General features: G+C 46.0%; 1 protein-coding gene across 4 annotated transcripts in view; it reads right to left on the bottom strand.

Moving 5' to 3' along the window:
* Positions 1 to 18,009, bottom strand: part of CCDC136 (coiled-coil domain containing 136) — a 291,047-nt gene that overhangs the window by 211,014 nt on the left and 62,024 nt on the right. For all 4 annotated transcript variants that reach the window (XR_012232949.1, XM_073579215.1, XM_073579213.1 and 1 more), the window contains exon 5: positions 7,703 to 8,017. Coding sequence is in view for 3 of the 4 variants with exons in the window: in XM_073579215.1 (XP_073435316.1) it covers positions 7,703 to 8,017 (315 nt within the window). In the remaining variant the exon portion in view is untranslated. The remainder of the gene's footprint in view (positions 1 to 7,702; positions 8,018 to 18,009) is intronic.

Raw genomic sequence — 18,009 nt, 5'->3', positions numbered from 1 at the left:
ACATCTATGCCTGTGCGGTGGCTTGCTTCCTGGAAAATGGCCACCGCGCAAGCGCAGATGGAGATCTCGGCACTGAAATCTCGGGAGATGAGATTTCAGCGGGTCATTAAATTTGTCTCAGAGAAGTTCCTCCTTAAAGTGGGTTCCTTGCACCAGGAATGTATTTCATGTTTTGTTCTGGACAATATGCCTGCGGGACTGGTGTTGGGGTTCCCCTGGTTACAGTTACATAATCCTGTGATAGACTGGGAATCTTGGGACATTGTTAAATGGGGTCCTAATCGTGTTAAAAGTTGTCTTACTACTGTACTTGTGACATCCGTGAGTCTGGAGGGTATTCCGGAGTACCTGAAAGATTTTAAGGATGTTTTTCCGAAAATGAGGCCGAGGTCTTACCACCACACCGCCCGTTTGACTGTGCTATCAATCTGGTTCCGGGTGCTAAATTGCCCAAGGCCCGCCTGTTCAACCTCTCTGGCCCAGAGCGAACCGCTATGAAGGAGTACATTTCTGAAAGCCTATGTAAAAGTCACATCCATCCCTCTGTTTCCCCGGTGGTGACTGGATTCTTTTTTGTAAAGAAAAAAGATGGTGGTTAGCCCCCATGCCTCGATTTTGGGGAATTAAATATGATCACAGTGAGAAACACCTATCCCCTCCTGCTCATCCTTGATCTGTGCAACCAATTATCGGGGGCTATGTGGTTTTCTAAATTGGACCTCAGTGGAGCATATAATCTAATCCGTATTTGGGAGGGGGATGAGTGGAAAATGGCATTTTTCACTTCTGAAGGGTTATTTGAGAATTTGGTTATGCCCTTTGGTCTCACTAATGCGCAAGCTATTTTTCAGAATTTCATTAACCATGTATTTTCTGATTTTATTGGGCGGGCGATGTATTTGGATGATATCCTTGTGTTCTCATCTGACAAACAAGTTCATATGGATCATCTACGTGCGGTTCTCCAGAGGTTACGGGAGAACTTGCTTTATGTGAAATTTGAAAAATGCTCATTTTTTGTTCAAGAGTTGTCCTTTCTGGGGTTCATCTTGTCTGACAAGGGTTTTCGTATGGACCCTGGAAAGGTACGGGCCATTGTGGATTGGGTGCAACCCAGAGACTTGAAGGGTCTTCAAAGTTTTTTGGGGTTTGCAAACTATAACAGGAAATTCATTAAGGGGTTTTCACAGGTGGTCAAGCCCCTCACTGATCTTACTCGTAAAGGGGCTGATCTCAAAAACTGGATATCTCCAGCTAAAGCAATTGCTTTATTAAAGAAATGTTTTTGTCTGCCCCTATTTTGGTCCAGCCCAATCCGTCTGAACCGTTCATCATTGAGGTGGATGCGTCGGAGGTGGGGGTGGTGTTGTCCAAAGGACCCGCCACTTTGACTATCCTGAGACCTGTGCCTTCTTCTCAAAAAAATGTAGCTATCAAGTTGGCCTTTGAAGAATGGAGGCACTTTTTGGAGGGGGCTGTTGATCGGATCACGGTGATTACGAACCACAAGAATCTGTCTTATATGGAGTCTGCCAAATGTTTAACTCCCAGACAGGCTAGGTGGTCGCTTTTTTTTCACGCTTTAATTTTTCTATCACCTTTCGACCGGGTTCCAAGAATGTCAAGGTGGATGCCTTATCTCGCAGCTTGGATCCAATATCACCTCCCGAACCTCCTGCCTCCATTCTTCAGCACAAGGTGGTTGTGGCAATGGTGTCCTCAGAATTAGAGCGGGAGATTCATGAGGCTCAGTCTCTTGCTCCTCCGTCATTGCCTGACAACAGGCTCTTTGTCCTAGTTCAGCACCGGTTGAGGTGCTCCAGGAGTTCCTGGAGCATCCTGGAGTCTCGGCTACTCATAGGGCTATTGCTAGGCTGTTTTGGTGGTCCTCTATGGCCTCTGATGCTGCCGTGTTTGTGTCTTCCTGTGATTCTTGTGCCCATGCTAAAAGCTCTCATAACCAGCTGCCCGGGGAATTGGTGCCATTGCCAATTCCGGATAGACCAAGGACTCATTTGTCCATGGACTTTATCACTGATCTCCCACCTTCCAATGGCAAATCTGTGGTCTTGGTGGTGGTGGACAGATTCAGTAAACAGGCACATTTTGTACCTCTGGCAGGACTGCCTAATGCAGAAACACTATCGAGATTGTTTATTGAACACGTGGTGTGGTTGCATGGTGTGCCTTTGAGTGCGGTTTTGGATAGAGGGGTACAGTTTGTCCAGATTTTGGAGGGCTTTTTATAAAAGGTTGGGTATTACTTTGACCTTCTCCTTGGTCTACCATCTTGAAACGGTCAGACTGAGAGGACCTGTTATGTGTTACAGAACTACTCAGCACCCAGAATATGTTGTGCAGTTATATGTATTTATAATAGGTTCTATGTGAGATGCATGTCCCTAATGCATCAGCCCACAGGCTGCGCCCCTGGGCAGAGGGGACACGATATTCTCCTTTTGTCTGCCCTCCCCCACCTTTGTAATTCCCACAGTAAACATCGGCAGGCTCCGGCCACCTGCGGCTTTGTAATGCATGTCTGGCCTGCCGCTTTTCTATTGGCCTGCCCTCTGTATCTGTGTGATATATTCTGTGTCCTGTGAGTAAAGTGTTGTCAGACTGGAAATACGTGGAGAAGCAGTGATCTTTTATATGCGCCCATGTAACCAAGGAATTCCAGCCAGCGTCATTCATTCAGACTCCAGCCAACGCAGAGTGGACCTCCGAAAACACGGGGTGGTACTGAAAGAGGTACCCCAGCTTGGGTAGACCCCGTTACAGGACCAATCAGTCCCTTGAACAAATTTTGCAGTGTCTTGTCACATCCCAGCAGGATGATTGGTGCTCTTCGTTGACAGTGGCTGAGTTTGCCCTTAATAATCGTATTAATCAGTCCACGGGCACCTACCTGTTCTTTTGTAATTACGGCTTTCACCTCCATTTTGGGGAGTTTTCCAGGATGGGCTCAGGGTGTCCAGAGGCTGATTTGGCCATTCAGTGGTTGAGAGAGGTATGGAGGGAGGTCCAGAGGAACATAAGGGAGGCTCAGGGCAAGCATAAACATTTTGTGGATAAGCGACGATCTACAAGACCTGTATTCCTGGTAGGAGATAAAGTATGGCTATCTACCAGGAACAATTAGCTGAAAGTTCCTTCTGCTAAGCTGGGTCCCAGGTTTATAGGTCCTTATAAAATAATTGAGGTTGTCAATCCAGTTGCCTTTCGCTTACGCCTGCCTCCGTCGCTTCAGATTCCCAATGTGTTTCATACGTGGAATCCTGGGAAACCTGCCTTGGGGTCCTTTGGCCCCCTTGAGAGGAGGGTACTGTCATGATCCAGATCAGGTTTTGAGTCCTGTTTTCCCTTTTCCCCGGTCTGGTCATGTCAGGGGTTAGCCTTGCTCAGCCTCAGTCTGGGTTCAGGTTAGCTATTTATCGCCGCTGATTCCTGCAGGCGATGTCTGATATAGTTCTGCCTAGGGCTGCTGTAGCTGACTCTGATTGCTCTGATTTGTCCTCCTGCGTTTGCTCTCTGAACCTGTGTCTTTGTTTTCCCCCCATTCCCGTTTTGACTCAGTGTTCTTCTTTAGTGTATTGACCTCCCGGTTTCTGACTTGGCTTGTATCCTGACCTGCTTATGTCTTTTGTCTTATCCGCTCCTGACCACTGCTGACCTTCTCAGCTTGCCTCTGACCCTGAGTTTTGTTAGTCCGCTTTGTACTGCGCTACAGTGTGTTGCTTGATTTGGTCTGTTTGACTACTCTGCTGCCACCTGTGGTAGTCTTGCTGCAGCATTGCAAGCCTGCTCTATTTAGGTGCAGTTCTGTGTTCACTCTACTGCCATCTAGTGGAGCCTGCACCTATCTGCATTGCAGCAGCCTGACAATAGGACTTGATTTATAACGGTACACATCTGTCTATATAAGACCTCACAACTCACAATGCATGTCAGACCAAATGAGAATCATGAGGTCAAAGAAACTGGCCAAGGAGCTCAGAAACAGAATTGTGGCAAGGCACACATCTGGCCCAGGTTACAAAAGAATTTCTGCAGTACTCAAGGTTCCAAAGAGCATAGTGGCCTCCATAATCCTTAAATGGAAGAAGTTTTGGACCACGAGAAGTTTTCCTAGACCTGGCCGTCCATCCAAACTGAGCAATCATGGGAGAAGAGCCTTGGTGAGAGAGGTAAAGAACAACCCCAAGATCACTGTGACTGAGCTCCAGAGATGCAGTAGGGAGATGGTAGAAAGTTCCACAAAGTCAACTATCACTGCAGCCCTCCACCATTTGGGCCTTTGTGCAGAGTGGCCCGACTGAAGCCTCTCCTCAGTGCAAGACATATGAAAGCCCACAAAGAGTTTGCTAAAAACACATGAAGGACTCCCAGACTATGAGTAATAAAAATCTCTGGTCTGATGAGACGAAGATAGAACTTTTTGGTGATAATTCTAAGTGGTATGAGTGGAGAAAACCAGGTACTGCTCATCACCTGTCCTCAAGAATGCCATCCCCGACTCCCCAGTTCAGGTGAATCCTGGCAGTGGGTAGTCGATGTATTGCTCCCCCTGCTACACGGACTGCCACTGTCCGGTCCGTTTTCTCTTGGTCCCGGACGAGATGAGGCTTCACAAGGGTCAAAGTTGCCCCGGAATCTCTTAGTCCCTGCATACGTTTCCCATTAACCCACACGACCTGTTGATGCTGTTGTCAATTATCTGCCTGGGCTGCCTGCACGGGGTCTACTTCATGCAGCACTTCCTCCATCTCTTCCACCCCTTGGTTAGTCGTAGCCCCCAATGCCGGGTCAGCTTCACCTTGGTAGCAGTATACAGCAGCCCAGCTGAAGGTAGCTGTTCCCGCTTTTGGCCACTGGGTATGCTGAGTCCAGTTGGGACATTGTCTTTGCAGGTGGCCCAGCTGACGACAGGTGTGGCATCGCGCCCCAGGGGGACTGTGGTAGGCCGGGTTTCTAGCTGGTCCCCCTACAATCTTCTGTGGTTTGGGGCCCTCCAGGTCCATGGGTGGGCCCCTAGTGACCACCTTTGATCCGGACAACTGCGGCCTCCTGGCATCATGATGTTCATCGGCCAGACGAGCAGCTTACTCAAGAGTCGTTGGCCGCCTGTCCCGAAGCCATTCCTGTGTCTTGGGGTTTAGTCCATTAAAGAATCGTTCTAACAGGAAGAGCTGGATGACGTCCTCCTTAGTGGTTGCTTGGCTCCCTTGTACCCACTGTAGCAGTGACCGCCGTAATTTACAGGTCCATTCAGAGTGGGTATCGGTCACGCGTTTTATAAGTCCACGGAACTTTTGGCGGTAGGTCTCTGGTGTCAGCGCATACCGGGCCAAGATCACTTCTTTGATCCCCTCATAGTCCATACAGTCCTCATACCGTGCGATAGGCGTCCGCTGCCCGGCCTGTCAGCTTGCTGGCCAGAATCTGAACCCGTTCCTCCGGCTTCACTTGATGAAGGGCACACTGCCGCTCAAAGTCCTGCAGAAAGCCATCAATGTCTTCCTCTGCCTCCCCCAACTGTCGGAAGGCATTATACTGAATGTTTTTGTGGCTTACTGTTGAAGGTACCTGGTCGAAGGCCAGAGCTCCCCCTGCTCGCTGACTCTCCTCTCTCCGCTCTGCCATCTCCATCTTGGCCAGCTCCACTTTGGTCCGCTCTGCCATCTCCATCTTGGCTAGCTCTATCCTGGTCCGCTCGGCCATCTTTTCCTTCAGATCAGTACGCACATCAGCCATCACCTCTCGTATGATCTCTACTGCAGGGTTTAGGCCATAGAATGCCAGTTTGTTCTTTACCTCCCTCTGGAATTCGGTCTCCTCCACATTCACATTGGGGGGCGCTGCACTGTCGTGTTCCATGATGGCTGCTATCAAATCCGCTTTTGTTTTGTTGCTGGCGATCAACCCTCGGGCTCCCACCAGATCTTTTAATGTAGTCCTCTTTAACTTCTGGTAGTTATTTTCCATTCATTCCTTTCCTCCTGTAGAAGAGGTATCAAATCCCGCTGTCTGCCACCAGTGTAACAGGGTCTACCCAAGCTGGGGTACCTCTTTCAGTATTGATAATTGCATCACCTGTACAATGCAAGGGAAATCCTGAAAACAAGACCTATTGGTGGGCCTTGAGGACTGGAGTTGGGGAACCCTGCTCTAACCTACTGTCTCCTTCCCCATTATTTTATATATGTAAGCCCACAAGGGCAGGGCACTCTCACCTCTGTACCTCTCAGTCATTGTTAATTTGTTCATTTGTAATTTCTATTTGTGTTTTGTATGTAACTCCTCCTCATGTTCAGCACCATGGAATCAATAGTGCTCTAAACACTAGTGTATCACTATAGACCAGACCCACATATTGGGTCTGGTCTATATGATTCCTTTCTCTAGAAAATTACTAATAAAATCATGAAACCTAATCATTGTGTTTATGAATTTATGAATGTTATCCTTGCGTATTTTACAAATGCCCTTGTGCTTATGTGTAATATATGTATCTGTGCTTAATGTGTAAATGCAGATGTTTGATGAATTAGCATGCGTATATTTTATTACACTACGCCTAATGTGAATATGCATGTAGATGTCCATGTGTTTCTGCCTGACATATGTCGAGTCCAGAAACTGGAGTACATTTGTGCACAAATATAGCAACTCTTTAAAAAGTCGCAATTGATGAATTGAGCAAAAAAAATGTAAACCCCAAACCATGCACCTGGTGGAGAAAATTAAAAAACACAGGTAAGTACATAAACTACACTTTAAAAAAATGCAAACTGAAAGAATAATGCACAAATGAAAAACATCAAAACCTAGAAACTATGCAAAAAAAGAGATACTTGGAATTAAAATAGCACACTCATGAAATTCTTTATGCCCTAAGCCTGTGTAATGTATATTTGTTCCAGTGTGTTAATATGTTCACCGATCAACATCTTCCCCGGGTCCAGCACCTTTTGTATCCTTTTCTGGATCATATGGAACTTCTACTCCGACTGAACAGATCGCACTGGGGTGTTAGCCAGAAGCTGCATTTACAATGTACGTCTTTTTAACAGCATAGGCTAGAGATCCCCAACCTTTCTGACCTTTAGAGCCACATGCAGCTTTGAAAAAGTGTCACGAGGCACACCCAGTTCCGGGCCCTCTCACAGTAGTGACACGCAGTGCCCCTTATTACCGGTATATTGACAGCCAAACTTTTCCACTGAAATCACACCAAGGCAATATACCAAGCTCCAGTGTTTTCTATCTTACCCCCATTCAGGACTGCTCAACTGTGCACGGCCACATACAAAAGTCACCATCCAAAGATCTATCCTTAATAACAGTTTTCTACACCTGGTTCTGATGCACCAATTTGGCAAACAGCTGTGAGTCACAAATCAGGGGCCCCCAAGCCACATGTGGTTCTCGAGCTACAGGTTGGGGACCTAGGCTAACACAGTAAAAGAGACTTCCGGCTACCACATAGACCCCAGTGGGATCTGGTAAGTCAGAATTGCAGTCATGTGAGTGAAAAGAGGACCAGAGAGGCACTGGAAAACTGCAGATGAAATGACTAGTGAGTACAGTACATTAATACACTAACACTACAGGTTTAGGGCATACAAAGTTTCATTGGCGTGCTTCTGCAATGAATAGGACCCTTTGTGCGTACATCATGATAGACAAATGTTGTGCTTACCCTGCAGGGTCCCTGGCTCCTGGCCTGCATGGCCACTACAGCTTTTCATGCTGATCTCTGCTCTAAGAGTGGTTATTTCCATTTCATACTCCTGTCTTGTCTCCTGCAATTCATGCAGCTCTGCTCGCAGCCTGCACAGCTCCTCCTGCAAGGAAGCAATGTCACTCTCCCTCTCAGCTGCCGCTTCCTCCGCAGCTTGCCTCAGAGACATGATCTCCTCCTGTGCGCATCGTAACTCTTGGGTCACCTCCAGCAGCTCACACTCCTTCTCCTGCTCCAAGCTGTCAACTTCTTCCTGCACAGAATGCAGCTGAGCTTCAAAGAGGAGAAAACAACATGTTATTCTGAGGGAAAAGTCAATGTGAAAACATTTGGACCTTAATAGTGTAATTTGAACACTACATACTGTAGGTGCAATATTTATTGGGCGACTAAGTGTATAGATAACAACCCAGCTAGATCTACAGTGGCTTGTAGCTAACACAGAGGCAAAACTGTTTTTGCCTATTATGATCAATTTTTATCTTGAGTTTTCTGGTAGTCAAATATACAGATAGGTTCATATATATTTGGACAGAGACAACATTTTTCTAATTTTGGTTCTAGACATTACCACAATGAATTTTAAACAAAACAATTCAGATGCAGTTGAAGGTCAGACTTTCAGCTTTCATTTGAGGGTATCCACATTAAAATTGGATGAAGGGTTTAGGAGTTTCAGCTCCTTAACATGTGCCACCCTGTTTTTAAAGGGACCAAAAGTAATTGGACAGATTAAATAACTGTAAATAAAATGTTCATTTCTAGTACTTGGTTGAAAACCCTTTGTTGGCAATGACTGCCTGAAGGCTTGAACTCATGGACATCACCAGACGCTGTGTTTCCTCCTTTTTGATGCTCTGCCAGGCCTTCACTGTGGTGGTTTTCCGTTGCTGTTTGTTTGTGGGCCTTTCTGTCTGAAGTTTAGTCTTTATCAAGTGAAATGCATGCTCAGTTGGGTTAAGATCAGGTGACTGACTTGGCCATTCAAGAATATTCCACTTCTTTGCTTTAATAAACTCCTGGGTTTCATTGGCTTTATGTTTTGGGTCATTGTCCATCTGTAGTATGAAACGACGACCAATCAGTTTGGCTGCATTTGGCTGGATCTGAGCACACAGTATGGCTCTGAATACCTCAGAATTCATTCTGCTTCTGTCCTGTGTCACATCATCAATAAACACTAGTGGCCCAATGCCACTGGCAGCCATGCTTGCCCAAGCCATCACACTGCCTCCGCCGTGTTTTACAGATGATGTGGTATGCTTTGGATCATGAGCTGTACCACGCCTTCGCCATACTTTTCTCTTTCCATCATTCTAGTAGAGGTTGATCTTGGTTTCATCTGTCCAAAGAATGTTCTTCAAGAACTGTGCTGGCTTTTTTAGATGTTTTTTAGCAAAGTCCAGTCTAGCCTTTTTATTCTTGATGCTTATGAGTGGCTTGCACCGTTCAGTGAACCCTCTGTATTTACTTTCATGCAGTCTTCTCTTTATGGTAGATTTGGATATTAATATGCCTATCTCCTGGAGAGTGTTGTTCACTTGGTTGGCTGTTGTGAAGGGGTTTCTCTTCACCATGGAGACTATTCTGCGATCATCCACCACTGTTGTCTTCCGTTGGCGCCCAGGTCTTTTTGCATTGATGAGTTCACCAGTGCTTTCTTTCTTTCTCAGGATGTACCAAACTGTAGATTTTGCCACTCCTAATGTTGTAGCAATTTCTCGGATGGTTTTTTTCAGCTTAAGGATGGCTTGTTGCACCTGCATGGAGAGCTCCTTTGACCGAATGCTTCCTTCACATCAAAACCTTCCAAATGCAAGCACCACACCTCCAATCAACTCAAGGCTTTTTATCTGCTTAATTGAGAATGACGTAACGAAGGGTTTGCCCACACCTGTCCATGAAATAGCCTTGGAGTCAATTGTCCAATTACTTTTGGTCCCTTTAAAAACAGGGTGGCACATGTTAAGGAGCTGAAACTCCTAAACCCTTCATCCAATTTTAATGTGGATACCCTCAAATGAAAGCTGAAAGTCTGACCTTCAACTGCATCTGAATTGTCTTGTTTAAAATTCATTGTGGTAATGTCTAGAACCAAAATTAGAAAAATGTTGTCTCTGTCCAAATATATAATGACCTAACTGTATTAAAAGGTTTCTCCTCCGTATACCATTCTGTGACTGGGTGGCCTAATGTGTCAACCAACAGGTTTTATACAGCCTTGCTCTTTTCGGATTTCTTTGCTGTACACTTGCTATTAGTGATGAGCGAGTATATTCGTTGCTCGGGTGGTGTCCGAGTATTCTTAAATCTAAGAAGCATCTGTCACGTCGCCGTCAGACTCGGGGCCTGCTGTTCCGCCCTCAGCCACTAGGAGGCGACGGACTGTCACGCCGCCCTCGGGCTCAGGGCCTGCTGTCCAGGCCTCGGCCACCAGGAGGCGCCGGACTGACATGTCGTTGTCGAACTTGGGGCCTGCTGTTCCGCCCTCAGCCACTAGGAGGCGCCGTGGCTTGCGCCCGAGTGATAGCGGCAACAGTGAAAGGGCTTCTGCGCAGGCGTCTAGTGGACGCAGACTCCGCTCCTCTGTTAGTCATGAAGGGGTTGGTGCATCGTCATCAGGTCTGGTCCTGGGGGCGGTCCTGATGACATCATCAGCCCGGGAGCCTGTGAGGGATGACATGAGCCCTCAAATACCTTGCGACTGGGCTTGCAAGCCGCCGGATATATTCTTGGTTCCCCTGTGTGTTACTGTGTGAATTGCTATAGTTGACTGACTGACCTTGGCCTGGACTTCTGACTCTGCTTCTGCCTAACGATTCTGTACCTCTGCTGCCCTCCTGGATATGACTCTGACCTTGGCCTGGACTTCTGACTCTGCTTCTGCCTAACGATTCTGTACCTAAGCTGCCCTCCTGGTTTATGACTCTGACCTTGGCCTGAATCTGACTCTGCTACTGTCTACTGTTTTTGTACCTTGCGGCCCGACTGGTTTAGACCCGGATACCACTACATTTTTGTCCTGTTTTGGAACACCTTTCTGGCGACTGTCCTGCTCTGGCCACTGCTCCTATTCAGACAGCGCCTCCTGGGCTCTGCTATAAATCCAGATCCCTGTATAGGCCTAAAGAAAGAAAGGGGAAATCTAAACTGCCCCAGAGCAGACCCCAAAGCAATAGGCAGCCCCCAACATATAATGACGGTGAAGCAAGATGAAAATACTAACACAGACAGAAAGATAGACTGAGCAAAGAGGGGCCCAAGCTAACTAGACAGAAAAGGACAGGAAGGCTGCTGTCTGCAATCCGTGAAAAACCCTATGAAAATAAGAGCCAACAGACTGACAGTGAAAAAGGCCCTGAAGACGCTAGGCTTCAAAAAGCTATGTCAGTACTCAGGAATATACTGAAGACAGTGCTAAAGGCAAAAGGAGATTCAGCTCACCCCAGCAGGGAATGGCAGAATACAGAAAAGCAAGGAAACAAAAAACAAAACCAAAAGCTTAACAGGCAAAACAGAAAACTTAGCTTGAGAGGAGCAGGAATCAGACTGGTGTCCTAGAAGTCCACAGAGAAATCACCCGCAGGGCAGAAGGGCGTCGGCAGCCTTATATCCAGTCCGTGACTCCACTCAGCCAGTCATCCTCATTAGACTCAGGTGCCTGATAATCAGGCTCATTACCTTCCTTTACCAGAATAGGGAGTTCACCAGACCCCAGTGACGAAGGGGAAAATGAACTCACAACAGTACCTCCCCCTTGAGGAGGGGTCACCGAACCCTCAACCACGCCACCAGGGCGATCAGGGTGAGCCCGATGAAATGCACGCACCAATCTTTTGGCATGAATATCAGAGGCAGAGACCCAGGAATTATCCTCCTGACCATAACCCTTCCACTTAACCAAATACTGGAGTCTCCGTCTAGCCAGACGGGAATCCAGTATTTTCTCTACCTCATATTCCATGTTAACTTCAACCAATACAGGGTCTGGAGATGCCACCCCAGGAACAACTGGTTCAACAAACCTCTTCAACAAGGACTTATGGAACACATTATGGATTTTAAATGTGACAGGAAGAGCCAAACGAAAAGAGACCGGATTAATAATCTCCAAAATCTTGTAAGGTCCAATAAATCTAGGCTTAAACTTAGGAGAAGCCACCTTCATAGCAATATTTTTTGATGATAACCACACCATATCACCAATCTTAAACTGGGGACCAATGGTCCTATGTCGATTGGAAAACCGCTGGGCCTTTTCCTGGGAGAGAGATAACTTATCCACCACTTGGTCCCAGATCTGGTGCATTCTCTCCACCACAGTGTCAACACCTGGGCAGGCAGAAGGCTCCACCTGCCCTGAAGAAAATCGAGGATGAAACCCAAAGTTACAAAAAAAAGGTGACATCAAAGTGGCAGAACTAGCTCTATTATTTAAAGCAAATTCGGCCAAGGGCAAAAATGAGACGCAATCATCCTGATCAGCGGAAATAAAACATCTCAAATACGACTCCAAGGTCTGGTTTGTTCTCTGTCTGCCCATTGGTCTGAGGGTGAAAAGCAGAGGAGAAGGACAACTGAATTCCCAGCTTGGAACAGAAAGTCCTCCAAAATCTAGACACAAACTGAACTCCTCTGTCAGATACAATGTTCTCAGGAATCCCGTGTAAGCGAACCACCTGTTGCAAAAACAGGGGCACCAACTCAGAGGAAGATGGCAACTTAGGGAGTGGAACAAGATGAACCATCTTAAAGAACCTATCACAAATCACCCAAATAACAGTCATTCTTTGAGAGACCGGCATATCAGAGAAGAAATCCATTGAAATATGGGTGCATGGCCTCCTGGGGCCCGGCAAAGGCATCAACAACCCACTAGAGCGAGAACAAGATTTAGACCGGGAGCAAGTCCCACAGGACTGCACAAAATTCCTGACATCATGAGACAAGGTGGGCCACCAAAAAGAGCGACTCACCAGATCTCTAGTACCAAAAATACCTGGATGACCAGCCAATGCAGAGCAATGAACTTCAGACATCACTCTCTTCTTCCACTGGTCAGGAACATACAACTTTCCACTGGGACAACGCTCAGGTTTGTCCTCCTGGAACTCTTGCAGAGCAAGTCTCAAATCGGGCAAGATGGCAGAAAGAACTACCCCTTCGCCTAAGATGGTAGCAGGCTTGGTCACCACAGGAGAATCAGCAAAGAAACTCCTAGAGAGGGCGTCTGCCTTGACATTCTTAGTTCCAGGAAGAAAAGAGACCACAAAATCAAAACGTGTAAAAAACAAGGCCCACCTAGCCTGTCTAGGGTTCAAGCGTTTAGCCGACTCTAGGTAAATCAAATTCTTGTGGTAAGTGAGGACCACAACTTGATGTTTAGCTCCCTCCAACCAATGTCTCCACTCCTCAAATGCCCATTTCATGGCCAACAGTTCCCGATTCCCCACATCATAGTTACGTTCAGATGGAGAGAACTTTCGGGGAAAGAAAGCACAGGGATTCATTTTAGATGTTACAGGATCCTTTTGGGACAAAACAGCTCCTGCATCAATCTCAGAAGCATCCACCTCTACCTGGAACGGGAGTGAGACATCAGGTTGCCGCAAAACCGGGGCGGAGGTAAATCTTCGCTTCAGCTCCTGAAAGGAAGCAACAGCCTCAGGAGACCAATTCAACACATCAGCACCCTTCTTAGTCAGATCAGTCAATGGCTTGGCAATACTAGAAAATTTTGCTATAAATTTCCGATAAAAATTAGCAAAACCCAAAAACTTCTGGAGGGCCTTCAAAGAAGTGGGCTGAACCCAATCATAAATGGCCTGTACCTTGGCCGGGTCCATTTCAATAGTTGACGGAGACAAAATAAATCCCAAAAATGAAATCCTCTGTACTCCAAAAAGGCATTCCGATCCTTTGACATACAGGGAATTCTCCCTCAAGATCCGGAACACAGTCCGAATATGTTCCACATGAGAATCCCAATCCTTGGAGAAGATCAAAATATCATCCAGATAGATAATCAAAAATTTATCGACAAAGTCTCGGAAAATAACGTTCATGAAGCACTGGAAGACAGAAGGGGCATTAGTGAGCCCAAAAGGCATCACCAGGTACTCAAAATGTCCCTCTGGGGTATTAAACGCCGTCTTCCATTCATCCCCCTGCTTAATGCGGATAAGATTATACGCCCCCCTGAGGTCAAGCTTGGTAAACCAGCAAGCACCTCTAACTCTAGAGAATAGATCCGAAATCAGGGGTAACGGATACTGATATTTAATAGTAATTTTATTGAGGGCACGATAATCAATACAAGGCCTTAAAGAACCATCCTTTTTGGCCACAAAAAAAAAAACGGCACCTAAGGGTGAAGAGGATGGTCTAATATGACCCTTCTCCAACGCCTCCTTAATATAGGACCGCATAGCCTCGTGCTCGGGTACAGATAAATTGAAGAGCCGACCCTTGGGAAATTTACACCCCGGGATTAGTTCAATTGCACAGTCATAACTCCTATGAGGAGGCAAGGACGCAGACTCATTCTCACTAAATACATCATAAAAGTCCGCCAAATAGTCAGGAACATCATGCGACTGAGGAGAGGTGGAAAAAACCGGAGCCTCACTAAAAGCACACCGACAACCCCAACTCACCACAAACACAGATTTCCAATCCAAAACTGGATTATGAATTTGCAACCAGGGAAACCCCAGAACAACGGCATCATGCAGACCATGCAATACAAAAAATCTGCAATTTTCTTGATGGTCTGGGGTGACCCGCATGACCACCTGGGTCCAAAACTGAGGTTTATTTTTAGCCAAAGGAGTAGCATCAATCCCCCTCAAAGGGATAGGCATCTGCAGAGGTATCATCGGAAATCCACAACGTTTAGCAAAATCCAAGTCCATTAGGTTTAGCGCTGCTCCCGAATCCACAAAAGCCTTGGCGGAAAATGTGGACAGGGAGCAGATCAGAGTAATTGCCAGAAGAAACTTAGGTTGAACACCACCAACAGAAAACGTGTGTGCAAAGCGTTTCTCTCGTTTAGGACAAACAGAAATAATATGCGAGGCATCTCCACAGAAAAAACACAGCTTATTACGCCTTCTGAACTCCTGACGTTGCGCCTTAGACAAAACTCTATCACACCTCTCGTGCAATCCTGCGTTCACGTAAACGCCGATCAACCTGAATGGCTAATGACATAGAATCGTCCAGACCAGAGGGAACAGGAAATCCCACCATAGTATCTTTTACGGCTTCTGACAAACCCTTCTGAAAGAGGGCAGCCAAGGCATTATCATTCCAGGTAGTAAGGACCGCCCACTTTCGGAACTTTTGACAGTACAACTCTGCAGAATCTCGACCCTGGTTCAATGCCAACAGGGTCTTTTCAGCCTGATCAATAGCATTAGGTTCGTCATACAACAACCCCAAAGCTTGAAAGAATGCGTTCACATTAGTCAGAATAGGATCATCTGGTTTCAAAGAAAACGCCCAATCCTGGGGATCGCCACGCAGCAAAGAGATGACAATTTTAACCTGCTGCGCGGAGCTCCCTGACGAGTTAGGCTTCAAGGCAAAAAATAATTTACAATTATTTTTGAAACTCAAAAATTTAGATCGATCCCCAAAAAATACATCAGGTGTAGGGATCTTTGGTTCAACAGCATGCGAACGAGCAAGGTAGGCGGAAATTCCCCGCACTTCCGCAGCGAGCTGCTCCACACGATCAGACAATTGCTTTATCTCCATTGAGAGAGAAAAAAAAAATTCCCCCTACGGCCTCAGAGATATAGAGGAAAGAATATACACACACCTTTTTTTTTTTTTTTTTTAAACACAATTCTTTCCTGCTATTGAGTACCCTAGGATCTGCGGTATGGCGGGTGATTCTGTTATGATTGAGTCACCGTAGGAGGCAAAAAACAGAAATGCTAGCTAAGTCCAGAAAACCAGAGAAGTTGGCAGCTATCGGATTGCAGACCCCTGAACCTATCAACACAACTAGCAGTAGCCGTGGGGGGTTCCTACGATGCCCTAAACCCCTCGATCACAGCCGGAGAATTAAATAGGCCTAAAGAAAGAAAGGGGAAATCTAAACTGCCCCAGAGCAGACCCCAAAGCAATAGGCAGCCCCCAACATATAATGACGGTGAAGCAAGATGAAAATACTAACACAGACAGAAAGATAGACTGAGCAAAGAGGGGCCCAAGCTAACTAGACAGAAAAGGACAGGAAGGCTGCTGTCTGCAATCCGTGAAAAACCCTATGAAAATAAGAGCCAACAGACTGACAGTGAAAAAGGCCCTGAAGACGCTAGGCTTCAAAAAGCTATGTCAGTACTCAGGAATATACTGAAGACAGAGCTAAAGGCAAAAGGAGATTCAGCTCACTCCAGCAGGGAATGGCAGAATACAGAAAAGCAAGGAAACAAAAAACAAAACCAAAAGCTTAACAGGCAAAACAGAAAACTTAGCTTGAGAGGAGCAGGAATCAGACTGGTGTCCTAGAAGTCCACAGAGAAATCACCCGCAGGGCAGAAGGGCGTCGGCAGCCTTATATCCAGTCCGTGACTCCACTCAGCCAGTCATCCTCATTAGACTCAGGTGCCTGATAATCAGGCTCATTACCTTCCTTTACCAGAATAGGGAGTTCACCAGACCCCAGTGACGAAGGGGAAAATGAACTCACAACAGTGTAACATGGATTTATGTCTTTTTACATCAATTAAGGAATTTTCTCCTAAGACCTTGTGGGGCATCACAACACATTAGGAGACCCCAATCAGAGGACAATAAAACATCCACACTCCTTATCTATGAACTGGTCCAATATTTATGTTTTTCCCTCTCCCATAATGATAGTTCTGCTTCGCGTCACTTGTCTTATCTATTGCATTTTTTCTGTGCTGTGTTGTGCATAAATATGTGACTCTTCAGATTTTGCATTAGTCAATGCCTGATGAAGAGACCTGAGTAGTCTCGAAAGCTTGCAATGTCTTACCATCTTTTCTGTTAGCCATTAAAAGGTATCAACCACTGAGGACTCTCATTTCAAGTTCAGACAGAAAGTTTGGCACTAACCCAGCACTACTGTTCCACAAGGAAATGGCTGGGAAGTTTAATTGATATGATGGTAGGACTTCTTAAAAGGCAGTGTCAGCTAACAAGAAGAGGACAGAAAGAGTAATGCAAAAACTATGAAAGCGGCTAATAGGAAACTTCCAGACGGGGCGACAGGCCTGACCACCGTGGCGTAGGTAAGAAAGAACAAAGGACTCTCGGCCATACAATGGGGTAAACCAGGCAAGGATCTATTGGAGGTCAGGACAGAGAGGGGGATTTATCTAGAGAACTCTATGAAAGAGTATGGGAGTAATTGATCCAGGGATGCCAATTAGTTAGAAATTTCTCATGTGGGCGGATGTCATGGACCTTAGCAATCCATTCACTCAGCGTTGGAGGAGTAGTTGCTTCCAGTGTGTTGATATCGGATGTTTTGCTGCAGCTAGCAGTAGTGGGATTAGATCGTGTTTCTTAGGAGTTTTAGAAGGAAGCGATAATAAAATTTCTTGGGGAGTGAAATCCCACTTCTTCAAGCTCAAGCTACGAAACAAATTATTTATGTCTGTCTAGAATTTAAATATTCCTGGGCACCCCCTGAAAATGTGTGTGAGGGAATCTATGGATTTAGAGCATCTCCAGCACAGTGATGAATCAGCCAAGCCCAGGTGATACAGATATGACATAGTTGTCATGGGAGATTTCAACTATCCAGACATTTGTTGGGAATCTCTCTCAGGCAAAACTAACAGGTCAAGGAAATTCTTATCCTCTCTTGCTGACAACTTTATCTTCCAAAAGGTAAGGGAGAAAACAAGGGGAACTGCTACCTTGGATCTAATCCTTATAAACAGGGAGGAAATGGTTGAGGAGGTAAAAGTGGCTGGGACCCTAGGAGGTAGCGACCATGCTATTTTAGAATTTTGGATAACTAGAGGCGGAAGACCTGTGAAGACTCAGACGTCAAGGTTAGATTTCAGAAAGGCAGATTTTAAGGGATTCAGAAAGAGAATTGGAGGGATCCAATGGCTGGATATCCTTAAAGACAAAAATGTCCAGGAAGGATGGGAAATCTTGAAAAATGAAATTCTCAAAGCACAGTTGTTAACAATTCCGAAAAGAGGGAAGAATAGGAAGCATTTAAGGAAACCAGGATGGATGAACACAGAACTTAAGCACATGCTAAAAAGGAA

Source organism: Dendrobates tinctorius, unplaced genomic scaffold (genome assembly GCF_039654945.1).
Source record: "Dendrobates tinctorius isolate UK_male_01 unplaced genomic scaffold, ASM3965494v1 ptg000062l, whole genome shotgun sequence".
NCBI lineage: Eukaryota > Metazoa > Chordata > Amphibia > Anura > Dendrobatidae > Dendrobates > Dendrobates tinctorius.
The sequence above is the reverse complement of the archived record's forward strand: the minus strand, read 5'-3'. Positions and strand labels throughout refer to the sequence as shown.